At 40.4% G+C, this 14,922-nt stretch overlaps 1 protein-coding gene across 1 annotated transcript; it reads right to left on the bottom strand.

Annotated features, from left to right (window-relative positions):
* Window positions 1-354: 354 nt before the first annotated feature.
* Window positions 355-10,441, bottom strand: snai1b (snail family zinc finger 1b). The gene is made up of 4 exons (XM_089124407.1): window positions 10,200-10,441; window positions 6,173-6,361; window positions 5,069-5,521; window positions 355-1,921 (listed from the first exon to the last, which is right to left on the bottom strand). Exons 1-4 carry the CDS (start codon window positions 10,306-10,308, stop codon window positions 1,740-1,742), a joined length of 933 nt encoding a protein of 310 aa, XP_088980533.1. The 5' UTR covers window positions 10,309-10,441; the 3' UTR covers window positions 355-1,739.
* Window positions 10,442-14,922: the final 4,481 nt, after the last annotated feature.

The raw sequence follows: 14,922 nt of genomic DNA, 5'->3' as shown, positions 1-14,922 counted from the left end.
TAAATTAAATAATAATTAGTCCCTACATTGCCTTATAAGCTACCTTATAATTACAATTTCAGGTTAGCTAGTCTATGATGAGCCATAATTTAGCAATAACGTCATACTGCGAATTGTAAAACATACATTTTCAATTTAACAGGCCAAGGAGAGATGATTGAAGCGTGTTTCGTCTGTTTTTATTTTATTTTTGAAATATTCATTTATCGGCCATTATAACTGCCGATACCGATAGTTTGGAAAATGTCTAATATCGGCCGATAATATCGGTTTGGCTCTAATACAGAGTATGAATTCATTTATGGATTTAACACGTCCGGCCTTCATAAAAACACAAATTAGACACTTTTCTGAAAAAAGAACATAAATTACTTTATTGGAAAAAATAGCAAGTGGAAATACACTAAAACATCTTTGCTCAAAAAAGATTGCATAGCATTTGGTTTCTGTTATACGTCCAAAGTAGAAAGGCAGCTTCATATATCATTGTGGCTTTGGAAAAGACATGTTTGAAGAGGACCAGGTGAAACACACTTCATGGAAGACCTCTCTCAAATGAGAGACCGCTAAATCCCTTCGGTTCAGAGGACTTGGAGTAAACTTTGTTCATAAACGACATCTAAAACCAAATGACCCTCTTCTTGTGTTTTTGACACCCTGTTCAAATCTTTAAGAACATAAAATCCTTCAGAAGTCAGACTGCCAGTTCAGAAGTTGGCGAATGACGCCATACAAGCTCGAATTACAGAGGCAAATTCCATAGCCTGATTGAACGTCCTATTAAAGCAGGTCTTTGGTGCTTTCAAACGGAGAACGGCGAGCCAATGCATTTGTCGACAGCCCAACAGCTGTCTCAATACATCCAGGCAAGTCTGTGGAGATCTTGGTGAGAGATGACCTCTCACCACACAGGTTTAATAGCAGCTGCCCCCCTCACAGTCCCGGACCAGCCGGCACCGAGGTGCATCTTGGGGAATCCACCGAGAGCCAGTTCATGGGCCCTTTTCCCACGACAAAAATCTGCAGTCTATGTGTAACAGACCCTCACTGTGTGAATGCGTGCAAGACTAGGGGTGTTTTCACACCGATTGAGCGTTCGTTTTGCTCCGAAACAGGTACTTCATTTGTTACAATGTGGCATTTTCTTCTTGGTATGGCTCGCTTTCACCAGGCAACCTTGCAAAGCGAGTAACTGTCCTCTTATTGGCCAGTGTTTCCTCTGGGTCATCCATCAAGATGATTGACAAGTTTGCTCCATGGCTTTATTTGAAACTGTCGAGACCTTACAGTCTATGGTCGAGACACGCAGATCTCCAAGTGCCGTCTAGACGTTTACATTGTCAAGGCACATGCGACGAACACTCGACGAATGTTATAATGCAGCTGGAGCAGGAATCAAGGCTTTATCGGGACAGTATTCTCGCACAGAGAAGTTACACCAAATTATAAGATGAACAGGTGCTCTTTTGGTTTTCAACTGTGGTAACTAATGTGCTCACTCACAGAATCGGACACTACTGCTTTTTAACCGTCCCAGAGTCCGTGTGCATCTCGTTCATGCGATCTCGGAGCAGTTGTTCTGGTGCGGATCAGGTGTGAAACTCTTCTTTTAGCTTGTGGAATATAACGTAAGGCACCGTGTGCTTCAAAAAATGAGTCTCTACCAGTCCAGACATTGACTTCTGGCTTAAAACCATCCCGTCCCAGCGCCGAGAGATGGGACTCAGCCGGCTCCTCCTCTATGCAGACGGGCAGCAGCCGGAGAGAGTGTGTTTGTGCAGGAGGGACATTCGGCTGAAGGTTCGGGAGCACGTCCCGCACTGGTACTTCTTCACTTCGGAGTGGGTCTGCAGGTGAGCCCGCAGGTTCGAGCGGTCCGCAAAGGCGCGGTTACAGTGGGGGCACGAGAAGGGGCGCTCGCCTTAAAACAGAGATGAAGAACTTTTAGTACACACATTATTGTGTTATTGTGTTAAAGATGTTTTATGCACCTTAAAATGCAATTCAGAGTAGATTCTGTAAGGTGAACCAACAAAACTTCCCAGACAGCAAACTGACATTGAATCAACGTGGAAACGACGTCTCTCATGACATTGAAACAACGTTGATTTGCTCATCGAATTAACGTTGAACCAACGTCAGACGCGGCATTCTTCAAAGCTAAATGAAATCGAAAATTGGTTTGCTTTCATAACGTTGAAACAACGCGTTGATTTCAAGTTGATTTTCCGTTAGTTTTGAAAGAATGACGCGTCTGACGTTGGTTCAACGTTAATTCGATGAGCAAAACAATGTCAGATCAACATTGTTTCGATGTCGTATTTCCACGTTGATTCAATGTCAGTTTGCTATCTGGGTTGTGCCCTAAATACTTGCTCTGAAGAGCCATCTCCACGTTTCTATGACATTCTTGACTCTAGATGATATTTGGGGGTCCTTTAGCAGGCGGTCAAGGTTTTACTAGTTAACATGGGCAGTTAGCCACTGAGGTTAGATCAGGGGTAGGCAAGTTCGGTCCTAGAGAGCCGCTGTCCTGCAGAATTTAGTTCCAACCCCAATCAAACACACCTGAACAAGCTAATCAATGTCTTCAGGATTATTAAGGAGACTTTTTTTCAGTGTTGGAGCCAAACTCTGCAGGATAGCGGCTCTCTAGGACCGAACTTGCCTACCCCTGGGTTAGATGAACCAGCTGAGAAACTGCCATTGACAATATTGGGAATGCTAACCAAAGGCTTTCTCCATAACCAAGCCAAATCTCTTTCATTTATTCTTGAAAGTTAGAAAGTTCTCCTAGTTTAAATGACCATGATGTAAGATGAAAGCTTGACTAACAAAGTCATTTTTTAACTCGTGTAATGCCTGGTTCAGATTACGTGAAATTTTTTGTCTGTTGCGATAGTCACTGTGTCAGATTACGCGATTTGGACTCCTAAAATCTTGTCGTGTCGTGGACAAGACATGTCAGATTACACGTTGCTTCCTGACCAGTCATCGCATGCCGTCTTTGACGACACGCGTGATGTCATCGAGAAGGCGAAACTAGTAGCGAGTGACTTCCGGAAACGAACGTAAACAAACAACGGATGAAGCGGTGAGTGTTGTATTGGCTGTTTCTTTTATATTTTTACTTTTAATTTTAACGTTAGCACCATCGTCGCTCTTTCGTTTCGCCATTTTTGAAAGTTGTGTATGGAAAGGCTTCTGTGCTCCTATTGGTCAACCTCATACATGTGACGGAACCGCCGTGGACGACCGTTAAAAAAATCAAACATGCTAGCCTATTTGTCGTGATGTCGTGAAGCATCGCAGACCCGACGTAGGTTGTCGCCCACTATGACACACTATACGAGATGATACGATCGAATCTTGCGTCCCGACTAGGGTTGGGTATCGAGAATCGAGTATCGATTGGAACCGGGACTAACTTTTCGTTTTTCCCGGAATCGTTCAAAAGTTAAAGTTTCGATATTCACAGTCCGCCGAGCGGAAGAAGAAACCGCTGAACAACACCAACGAAGAACCGTCTACCGGAAGTGTTGGCATAACCGCGCGAGTCGAACATTAGTAGCTTACGTCAGCGGTCCAAAGTGTGGCTTCACTTTTCTAAAAATAACGAAATCTCGGCAAAATGCAAAATTTGTGACAGAAGGAGTATTTGTGACAGGAGTATTTCCTTCAGAAAGGATTATTTCCTTCAGAAAGGCCGTTGGTTAGCAAGGTAAGCTAAACTTTTTTGACCCTGCCTCTTAAAAGAATCGGAATCGAGAATCGTTAGGAACCGGAATCGAAACAAGGAATCGGAATCAGAATCGTTCAAATTCAAACGATACCCAACCCTAGTCCCGACACCCGTTGTCGTTTATGAATCCCCGTGACACCCTACGTCAAACGGATCGTGCCAAAATCGGGCTAAAATCGTGTAATCTGAACCAGGTATAAGAAGCCCTGCACATGACATGTGAAATAAAAAATAAAACAGATATCGTGGCAACAAATTAAGAATTAATGCACTTCATTTTAGTAATGAATTGGAAATAAACCATGGTCATGTTGTACCAATTCATTCTCATGTTTAAATTGAGGCCATGATAAAACTAAAACAAGGAAACAATTTAGGAATTATTAATTTGTGGCCCCGATATTGTTTTCCCCGTATGACATGGATAAAAGAGCCCAACCCCTAAGTTTCTTTCTATAACGTTCTTATCTGATATAGTTTGGGATTTCTACACCATATTTATTGTCAGCCAGATGGAAAGCGTAAATTCGTTTGGTAGAGAAGTAAAAGATCTTAGTCAGCGTAGCGGCATATTTATCTTTTGACAGGAATGAAAACGAGGCTATAAGGGACTGGGACGGAATACTATGGAAGCTTGTTTCCGACACGCAAAAGAAAAAAAGCTAATTGAGACTTTTTATCTCACAATTCGGATGTTTTTCACACGCAATTGGACTTTATAACTTGTAATTCTGAGAAAAAAATTCTAATTGTGAGATATAAAAGTCATAACTGTGAGATAAAAAGTAACCTTTTTTATTTAGTGACGGCAGCTTTGTATAAAGTCTGAATTGAAGTTTATATCTCACAAAAAGTCTGAATTATATATAGTCCGGATATAAACTCAAATTGCTACTTTATATCACACAATTATAAGAAAAAATTTTTAATAATCTAATAATTTTCACAATTATAAGAAAAAGATTTTACGATTATTCAATTATCTTAGGTAAAAAAACGAGGTAAAAACGATATAAATACTGTTCGTTTTCTCACACAACCCGCTCGTTTCGTGTCTTAGGCCATCAATGTGTACTTACATTTACGAGTCATTAAATCATGTTTAATTTGGACTTCTCTGTGCATGCTCTTTGAGGTGGTGACCATAGACCTGCATTATATGACTGATAGACAAGAACGGTGGAAAACAAAGATACCTACATCTTAGATGTCCTTGAGGTAAGCTAAAACATACCAAAAATTTATTTCAAAGTGAACTATCCCTTTAAAGGTTTTGGTCAAATGTTGGTCCACTCACAGCTTCAGTTTACGGGCTAACTAACTCACCGGTGTGTGTGCGAATGTGTCCCCGCAGCAGCCAGGGTCTGGAGAAGGCCTTGCCACACGTGCCACACACACAGGGGAGTGTGTGTGAGCGGATGTGCATCTTCAGCGCACCCAGACTGGTGTACTCTTTCGGACAGTGCTTGCAGTGAAAGGCGGCTCTGGTGGCGGTGCTGGCGGCTCCTGTGGTCTGCGGGCTGGGGGTACAGTGCGTGAGCTGGTGGCGGGACAGACCAGGGTCCGGGCTGGGTGGGTCGGAGGTCCGGCAGTCGTCCTCCTCTCCACTGCTGGAGCTGGAGCTGCTGGACGGTGAGCTCAGGTCCAGAGGCCCGGGAGGAGACGGGGGGCTGGGCAAGGCCGGGGAGAACACACTGCTGGCCCACACGAGCATGGGCACCCCAGAACTCACTTCCATGGTGTGGAAGTCATGTAGAGGGACGACAGCATAGCGTTGGTCTGGGGAAGAGAAAAGGTTGGAGTACATGAAACTGTCCCGTTTGTTAGGTTTGATGGGATGGTAGTGCTTTTTTTATATTCTCCAGTTTATCAAAAGCACACTTTATTTTGGTTATAGGATCTACTGAATATCTACAGCATTAGAATGCTCTCACTGTTTGAGATTTATTAATGGGATTAAACTGTGAAATACTACAGCTGAAGCATTTTAGCAGTTAGTTAAACTACATCCTGCAGTTTGTGAGAAAAAAACGGTAACACTTTATTTTACTGGGTCCTTGTTACATGTACTTACCATAGTAATAACAGTAAATTATGCATAATTACATGCAACTAACCCTCAACCTAATCATACACCTAACCCGTAAGTATGTTGTTAATTATTATTACTCACTACTTAAATCTATAATTACACTGTAACAATGACACCTTAAAATAAAGCGTAACGAAAAAACAATACAATGAAAAACTGCATAGCCCAACTGAAACAACATAACTATTGAAAATAGTGTAAAATAGCTAAAGTGTTGACAAAAAAAAGTCATGTGAACATAAATAGAGCAGGATGTCAAGACAAAGTGTTGGCTAATGATAAGCTCACCCAGATTTTGTACACAATAACACACAAACAGCTTTTAAAGGCACACTCACCAGTTTGACTCTCCAGTTCACTGTAGTTTGGCTTCTTGTTGGAGAAATACTTCTTGACAAGAAATGAACGAGGCATTTTGTATAGCCTAGATCTTCTCCAAACTTCAAGATTTGGAGTAACTCTTAACTGACTCTGTGAAAAAGCTGCAGGCTTCAGAGTCTGCTTCAGATGTCCAGTAATCTTTGCGTCTAGGGAGAGGACGGTAGCTGCTTAAAAATGCACATGAACTACTGCCATTCAGCGCACACGGGTCTCTTCATATGAGGAGCGCCCAGGCCACGCCCACCAGGACACGCCCCCTGTCCGAGAGCAGCCTCCACACTGCAGGTGCCAGTGGGTTTCCTTAACTTTAAACAATAGCCCAGATTGCAATCTTCGAAGAACTGTTGGATTATTAAAAATTGGCTACATTTGTAAAACTGTTGTTAACCATTGGGTGAGACCCCTCATGACTCTAAAGCACTTTGGTTGAACAGTTAGGCCTACAGTAAAGTGCGATATAATGCTTTACATTTAATTTAATTTCATACATTGGATATGTCCAATATAGATAGATACATTTCAGTTTAAAAACAGACAAATAAACCGAAAAATAGGCCTATTTAAAGTGAATAAAATATTAGGTTGACATCTGAATTAAATAGGCCTATTCAATATTGTGAAGTAAGCACTGAGGGGCAAGTTGTCACAATGGAAACCGGTAATGATCCCGTAGCATTTTTAGAACACGTGACAGCTGACTTGTCATTTCTGGAAAAAAAAAATAATAATAGCCCTAATAAATCCATCATTGGCTAAATGTATATTTTAGTTAACATTTTGAAAGTGTATGCTATTTGTGTGAACTGGCCCCGGTCACCCCATTAAAGGGTGAAATTCACCGGTTTAGACACAAAGCACAATCGCAAGTCATTTAAGACTCATTTGGAGCACAAGCTCCCATTGATCCTTCATCTGCGGGATCAGAGGACCACATCAGGCCGGTTCCCCGCGCGGGGCTCTGCGGGGCGTGAGAGACGCTCAGCGGGTGCGTGGCTGAAAATGGACCGACTGTTCTGAATCCTCCTCTGTTATTTCCATCTCGCATGCCTCGGGCACATTCACTGCTCACACATTAAGCTACTGACCTGATCGAAATGAGGTGCTAACATGTCCATCGGCTACTTTGCACATTCATTTCTTCATTGTGTCAGTCGATGTGTCCATGATCTGATTACACGGAGGGTGTGAAGTGCCGCGATTTAGCCCTCGTTCATCGCAAGGACGCCAACCGCTCACACACCCGCCAGACACATTCCAGACGCTCACATGACAAAAAAAAAAAAAAAAAAAATGCTTTGTCTATCTATTCATATACACAAATAGCCTAGGTACAAATACACAACACTTTGAAAAGTTTTTACAGTTTTTTTTTATTCGCCTTGGTACTATTTTCACAAGTAAGGTGTACATTTTCAAAACTCTTAGTGCTAATATCACAACAGATCATCAAAAGTGCACTTTTTTCAAACATTTCATCATGTTTTCAACTGTGTTAGTACAATTCACACAATCACAAAGTATCCTTTTCACAACACAAAATAAGTGTTTCATCTACATTATTGTTTCATTCACAGTAACTGCCTTTCATAAAGCTCTTACTATCAAACTTTTGATTTGCATCTCTTTTTGTTCAGTTTAATACTTTTGTCTATTATTTAATCCAACAGATCTTAATGGTTAATCAATTAATCATTTGGTAAACCTATAGATTTTCATTTCAGCAATATACAGTATATGGATTTTGAGAACTACAGAAATAAAATGTGTGTTTGTATGAATATTTAAATTACATGTAACCAGTAACCACACATGATGAATACTCGTTATAGCTATTTTTATTTTTTCACAATTTTTTTCACAGTCTGACCACAATTGGCCACTATGTACTGTAATGTGTGCACTAAATGTTATGTTTTGTTCTTCTAGTTACATTTCATTATAGAAAGTATACCTATATTACAATTATATCTGAAAAATAAAAACTATAATTTGCCTAAATGATTGTAAAGGATGTCTTCATTGATCCTTCATTTGATTAGGCCTACATATATGATGGATATTTGGAAATTATAGATTATGTAAATGTTGGGTACTGTAAGTGTATTGCCTAATGTTACAGTGTAATCTGTCTTTTATAGTACTGTAGCATATTCATTTCAGCACTTCTAAGGCCGATTTGAAACATGTATCTTGCATTGTTTGCTGTTGGATGAACTGATTGTTAAAAGTACTAAACTGAAAGAAGATCATATTGTTGTGTTTCAGTGATTAAACCAAATGTTCTCATTACATATTACAATAATCTTGTGTTTGAAATAATTATTATGTGGACTGAAAACATGTGCAACTGACTGAAAGCATTACATCAGGTTTTGAAAGAATGACTAGCTGCGTTACAAGTGTGATCAGTTTGGATTTTTGTACTAAGAGTTTTGAAAATGTACACCTTACTTGTGAAAATAGTACCAAAGCGAATAAAAAAAACTGTAACAATTTAAACTCTTACATACTACATGTCGCCTGTAGGCGAAGTCTTGTTAAAATATAGGCCTAATTGATATTACATTTTAAGCCATTGATAGCCTATTATAAATAGAATACAAAATTGATAGTATAAATTGATAATAATATAAATTGATTTTTTTTTTAATGGCAGGTCTTTGATAAGACAAAGACCATAGATAGATAGATAGATAGATAGATAGATAGATAGATAGATAGATAGATAGATAGATAGATAGATAGATAGATAGATAGATAGATAGATAGATAGATAGATAGATAGATAGATAGATAGATAGATAGATAGATAGATAGATAGATAGATAGATAGATAGATAGATGCATACACGGTTGAGTACACAGTGCATAGTGTGCAGGGCATCATTTGGGACACAACTATTGACTGTTTTCTGACTCAAAACATCTAAAAAGTTCAACACATCTCACCCATACAAAAGGTTTTAGTGTTGAATTGGCGTTCACATTATTTGCTGCATTTTATGCTTGTCAGTGCACATTATAAAACAGCCACAGGTTGTGTTTAGTGACCGGGTGTCGTGATCTCTTGACCTGGACACAGTGAGCGTATAAAGCACAGAAATGTCCTCCGTCGAGAACAGATGTTTTCCTTGTGTTGCTCAGGGGGAGACAGACACTCACTCACTCACTCATTCAGCACTGAGTCTTATGACTTCATCAAGACCATACGCATCTTCATGAGACTGTGTTGAATTTACTTACAACATGAGAGTGTGTGTGTGTGTATGTTTTAACACATCTATGATCGAAATATGTCTTGAAAAGCTTTGATTCACACAAAATAAGCAAGATAAATATTGAATTGAATTATATCAATTATTTAGATAAAAGACGGGAAGCAGTAAAAATAATTTATAAATTAAAATTGTGTTTGGTGAAAACATTTTTTTTTATCTTATTTTACCTATCACACAAAACACAAACCCAGGACATATGCACATTTTTAATATTTAAACATTTTACTACGTATAATATTTACAATATTTTACTGTTCAAAAAATATTTTATAAATATACATATTTTCTCTTAGCATTTATTTGGTCAAAATACACTAATATTTTGAAATATTATTACAATTTAAAATAACATTCTTTAAAAGTCACATATCATGCTGATCTGCTGCTTAATAAACATTTCTGATTGTTATCAACGTTGAAAACAGTTCATATTTTGTGCGGGAACTGTGAAATGAATAGAAAGTTCAAAAGAACAGCATTTTTTTCAAAAAAATATTTTGTAACATTATAAATGTCATTATTGTAATCAGTTTAATGCGCTTATTGAACGGTAGTGTATATAAATTATACTTATGCAAATACAAAAAGCATTTTTACCGTATTTTACAATAAAATTCATTTAAACTTGTAGATTTTTCTTTTCAAATCACAATTTAGTTAATAAAAAACAATATTTTAAATGTGCAGCATTTCACTCAGAGTTTACCTGTTTTCCGTCCCTTTGAAAGGCCGTTCTGGTTAAATGGAGGCGTGAAGGCTTCTGCTGTTGGGGACGGGGGACGGGCCGTCTTCAGATCCCCTGCCTCACTCAGCATGGACCAGATAAGGTACCAGACCCCCGCCAGAACTAAAGCTCAAACATATGGTGAAACGCTCCTGCTGTCAGGAATTTAACTTAACAACCCTCGTCTACCTTGATGACCTGTCTGCTGAGACTCTGGACTCCGGCTCAATCAAAACATGACCGGCTCTAAAGCAAACAAACCCATGTCCTCGGATGAACCGGCCGCTGGGTGACGCTCACCATGTGTCTGTGTGAAAATAACCACAGATGTTGGATAAAACACTGACTTATGAAACAATAGGTTCTGCAACAATGACAATGCTAATATGAAGTGGGATATTTACAGACAGATTAGATGCATTATGTAAAAGAAAGACTTGATCCAAAGAGTTTCTACATTTCCTCAAACTCAAAACATAAACTTCTTCCAAATCAGAACCGACTCACGTCAAGATGCAACACGGCCTGCAGATGCAAGTGATAAAAATCAAGCTTTTTTTGTTGTTTTAAATGACTTCAATCATAATGTTGGTGTTCCAGTCTCATGAGACACTGAACTTTGTGTTAAACTCTGTCATCTGTTGCAGTAAGTGTGTGTTACTGCATGGGAAACTCTAGTGAAAAAGAGTGTGTCTGATTGCGCTGAATGTGTGCTTGCAGAACCTCAAACCAGAAATCACATTTAAAAAACAACTATACTTGCAGATAATGAAATAAAAAGCCACTCAAGTGCACCGCATTGCTGTTTTTTAACACACTTTAGTGCACTTTGTGATTGCAACTTAAAAGTTTTGCTTTAAAGTACATTTTAAATCATGTTTTAAAGTCCCCCAATAATTGAACCCCTCAAAGCTAATCTTTGCTCACCAAAATTACACATTTAAACGTTTTTTTTCCTTGAAAAAAGATTCCTTTGTGCCTTAAAATGGCTAGAATGTAACTCGACACCCTTGCCTCATTTAGTATATTCGGGTCTATGAATATGCAAATGAGTCCCACCTCCACTCACTCACTCAGAGATCCACTGGTTTATGAACACACAACGCATTCTCACCCCAAGGCGTCACCTTTGACCATGCTTCAATATTTGACGTTTTAGGCGCCCTTTAGCGTCATGTAAGATCCTTCGGCGTCATCTAACTGACGCTAAAGGAAAGCTTCAGTTAGAGGACGCGGTTAGGTTTAGGTGTGGGGTGGGGGTAGGGTACACGCGATCCTAGGGCGTCATCTAACTGACGCTAAAGGGCGCCTAAAGCGTCAGATATTGAAGCATGTCCAAATGCTTCCCAAGACGTCAGTTAAGTGACGCCTTGGGGGTGAGAATGGGCTGGAACACACGTTGATCTGATTGGTTACAAGGTCGTTTGTGGCTTCAGAAACACCAGAGATTTCACATCGTGTTTTTGAGACTACACAACATGACATCATGACTTTTGCTTAAACATACACGCCACTTTCGAGTCAGATGGCGTGTTATCTCTACGCATTTTTAGCTATCCGCGTGTATCCGCGTGTATGTCTACGCCATTAACGTCCACGTCATTCCGTGTGTCTGTACACGCAGTCAAATCTCCAGTCATAAATGCCATTAACCCCAGTGACGGTTAAGTTTAGGGATGGGGTTGAGGTAAGTCATATCTTTTTCTTTCCTAGGATGGTAAGGGAACAGTCATAAATGCCATTAACCCCAGTGACGGTTAGGTTTAGGGACGGGGTTGAGGTAAGTCATATATTTATATAACGTTAAGTCAACGGCGTTCATAAACACGCTGAAAGGCGATTACGCGCCTTGATAGCACGGCAAAAATGGAAATACGAATTGGCGTGGCATACACACGCTACTTCATGAGATCAGTCTGGACTACATGACCCCGTTTACACCTGGTATTAAAATGCGATCTGTATCCAGATAAGTTATCCGGATAATAAAAAACGCATGTTAATGCAAGGTGTAAACGCGTTGTGATCGGATCGTGATCGGATCTGACCACATCTGGAGGTAGTCTGGCTCGCATTGTGTCCGGATCTTTACTAGGTGTAAACGCAATCTGGTTGTTGAAACCACATATGTATATTTTACTCCTCCCAAAAATGCTAAAAAATAAACGAGTGAGAGCGTGTTATATAGGCTATATGTCATGTTATAGCCTAGTCAGATGCGACACGCGACACGCATCACCGCAGATGAGCAGCTGAGCGTCTATTGAACGTGCAAACATCGCAAATAAAAGTGAAAGTAAGTCACAGACGCAGTTAACACATCTTCAAGTAAAGAAACGAAATTATCTTACCAGGCCTGTTGCCACTCTCTCTTATTGATGTCTCTGATTTGGAAATTAGCTGATGATCAATAAAATGCCGCTCAGATCTGTTGCTTTTGGTGGCGTGCAATCCAATAAATCTGCATATAACGCAGGAGGTGAAGATCGGATTTATATCCGTTTTGCAAAAACACATTTATGTGGCCAGGTGTAAATGGAATCAGTACTTATTATCCGGATAACTTATCTGGATACAGATCGCATTTTAATACCAGGTGTAAACGGGGTCCATGTCTTTGGTTCACTGCAGTTTTAAAGAGAAAATACTACGCAATGCAGTCAACTTATGAATTTGCACATGGTGTGTCGTAAAGCATTTTAAAAACACCACATAGACATATAAGCAACTCTATAAGCTGGGTTTTCACCACAGGGGGACTTTAATAATCTTCTGTCATGCCTGAAGAAGTAGATTTATATTCATGTGTTGTTTATGACAGTACTTTATTATAATTTGAACTGTGGTTATTTGATATTATATTAGTTGCATTCCCTGATGAACCAAAACATGTGGACATCAATTTGACACAGAGCAGGCACACCCTTCATGACACTGGTGGAAGAGTCTCTTTCTGCAGAATAATCACCCTCACACACTGTTCAGGAATGGTTTGAGGAACATGATGAAGAGTTCAAGGTGTTGTTCTTGCCTCCAAATCCCCCAGATCTCAATTAGATGCTCAGTCAACGTGTTCGATCCACATCCAAACAGGACGTGAAGGATCTGCTGCTCGTGTCTGGGTACTGTTGTGACCTGTAATGTGAGGTTGACGCCGATGTCACCACAGATATCTGCTTCATCTTCTTCATGTGAGGTGAAGCACAGGTCCTCACTTTATGGAGCACAACAGGAGTGTTTTACACAAGCAGGTCTATTAGCATTTCCATTCATCTCAACGACTGGCCGTACAATCGGAAAGTCTTTGCTCAGGGGACAGAACATTTGGTTTCAGCCAAACACCCGGGTGACATCAATCTGAAGCTGCTAATGAGCGACGTCATGACGTCTCGGATTGGCTGAGGGAACAACAGGAACACACAGTCCCCTCTATCATGAGCTGTGACATCAAAGACATGCAATTTGCTAACCAGCCAACCCTTGCCTCCTTGGTTGGACGTCCTAAATGCCCATAAGTCACCCTGCCTTTGACTTATGCTGCCGTCTAACAGATGACCATTAAAGTCAACCTGAAGCTCATCAAGCTCTTCAGGATTACTACAAGGACATCAGTGAGTTTGAGCGAAAGTCGAGGGCTAGAGTTGAGAATAATGATAACTCATTAATAATTGGCTTCACATATGGAAGTATGGGGATCTCCTCAAACAACACCAGTGTTCAGCTCCACCTGGATGATGATGCGGCAGCAGAGAACGCCCACCACACACCAGCTTAGGTGGAGGAGAGACAGTATATGGGGATTATAGGACGCCATGATGGATGGGGGCCACTGGGCAAATTTGGCCAGGATGCCGGGGTTAAACCCCTACTCTTTTACGAAGGACATCCTGGGATTTTTAATGACCACAGAGAGTCAGGCCCTCGGTTTAACATGCTCTTTGACAGTATAGGGTCCCTGTCACTATGCTGGGGCGTTAGGACCCACACAGACCACAGGGTGAGCGCCCCCTGCTGGCCTCACTAACACCTCTACCAACCTGTATTCCCCAGGAGTCTCCCATCCAGGCACGGGCCAGGCTCATCCCTGGTCGGATTCTTGGGCTACAGGGTGAAGCCCTGGTTTCCGGACTGCAGTCATGTGATCATTATCTGAGAACGTTTGGGCATTTATTTCCTTTTGTGCCATTCAACTGATTTAATTGTTATGCAAACCAGATACAAAAGCCAATCAAATAGATTCATTGTGAGTTAAAATAGGGTAATTTACTAAAAGGCTAATTGACCTTTTACCAGGTAACTGATTGCTGGTTAATGCAAATGTAATTTTAAAACACTTGACAATGAAATGGGCGATTCATCTAAAGTGAACCAGAAAACCATCCTGACCCATCGCCGATTTCATTGGTCAACTCGATCACTCAGTCAACAACCTTTCGGGCTTCATGGATGAGTCCGGAGCCATAATAAAGATTGGTTATTAGTATTTATTTCAGCGTGGTGTAGGAATCACTCCCCTGCACAATCTAAGCAAGCATGTTACATTGATGGAAAGTGGCTATTGATTAAATGAAATGAAAATGATTTCCAGCATCTGTGTCTGTAGTGCATCAAGCTCCTCGCCACTAGAGGTCAGGCATGCCCAAACAATCGACTGTTTCTGTCAAGTCAAGTCTTTATAATTTTCTGTGTGTGTGCTTTATGGGCT

Source organism: Pimephales promelas, chromosome 20 (genome assembly GCF_988280905.1).
Source record: "Pimephales promelas chromosome 20, fPimPro1.hap1.1, whole genome shotgun sequence".
NCBI lineage: Eukaryota > Metazoa > Chordata > Actinopteri > Cypriniformes > Leuciscidae > Pimephales > Pimephales promelas.
This window is presented reverse-complemented; position numbering and strand designations above follow the sequence as displayed.

Excerpts from the sequence above, each read along its gene's own strand:
- snai1b (XM_089124407.1), bottom strand. The coding sequence starts at position 10,308 with ATGCTGAGTGAGGCAGGGGATCTGAAGACGGCCCGTCCCCCGTCCCCA. Across the intron at positions 6,362-10,199 it reads TTCAAAGGGACGGAAAACAG|ACGCAAAGATTACTGGACAT; the intron begins GTAAACTCTGAG and ends TCCTCTCCCTAG. Across the intron at positions 1,922-5,068 it reads ACACATTCGCACACACACCG|GCGAGCGCCCCTTCTCGTGC; the intron begins GTGAGTTAGTTA and ends CTCTGTTTTAAG.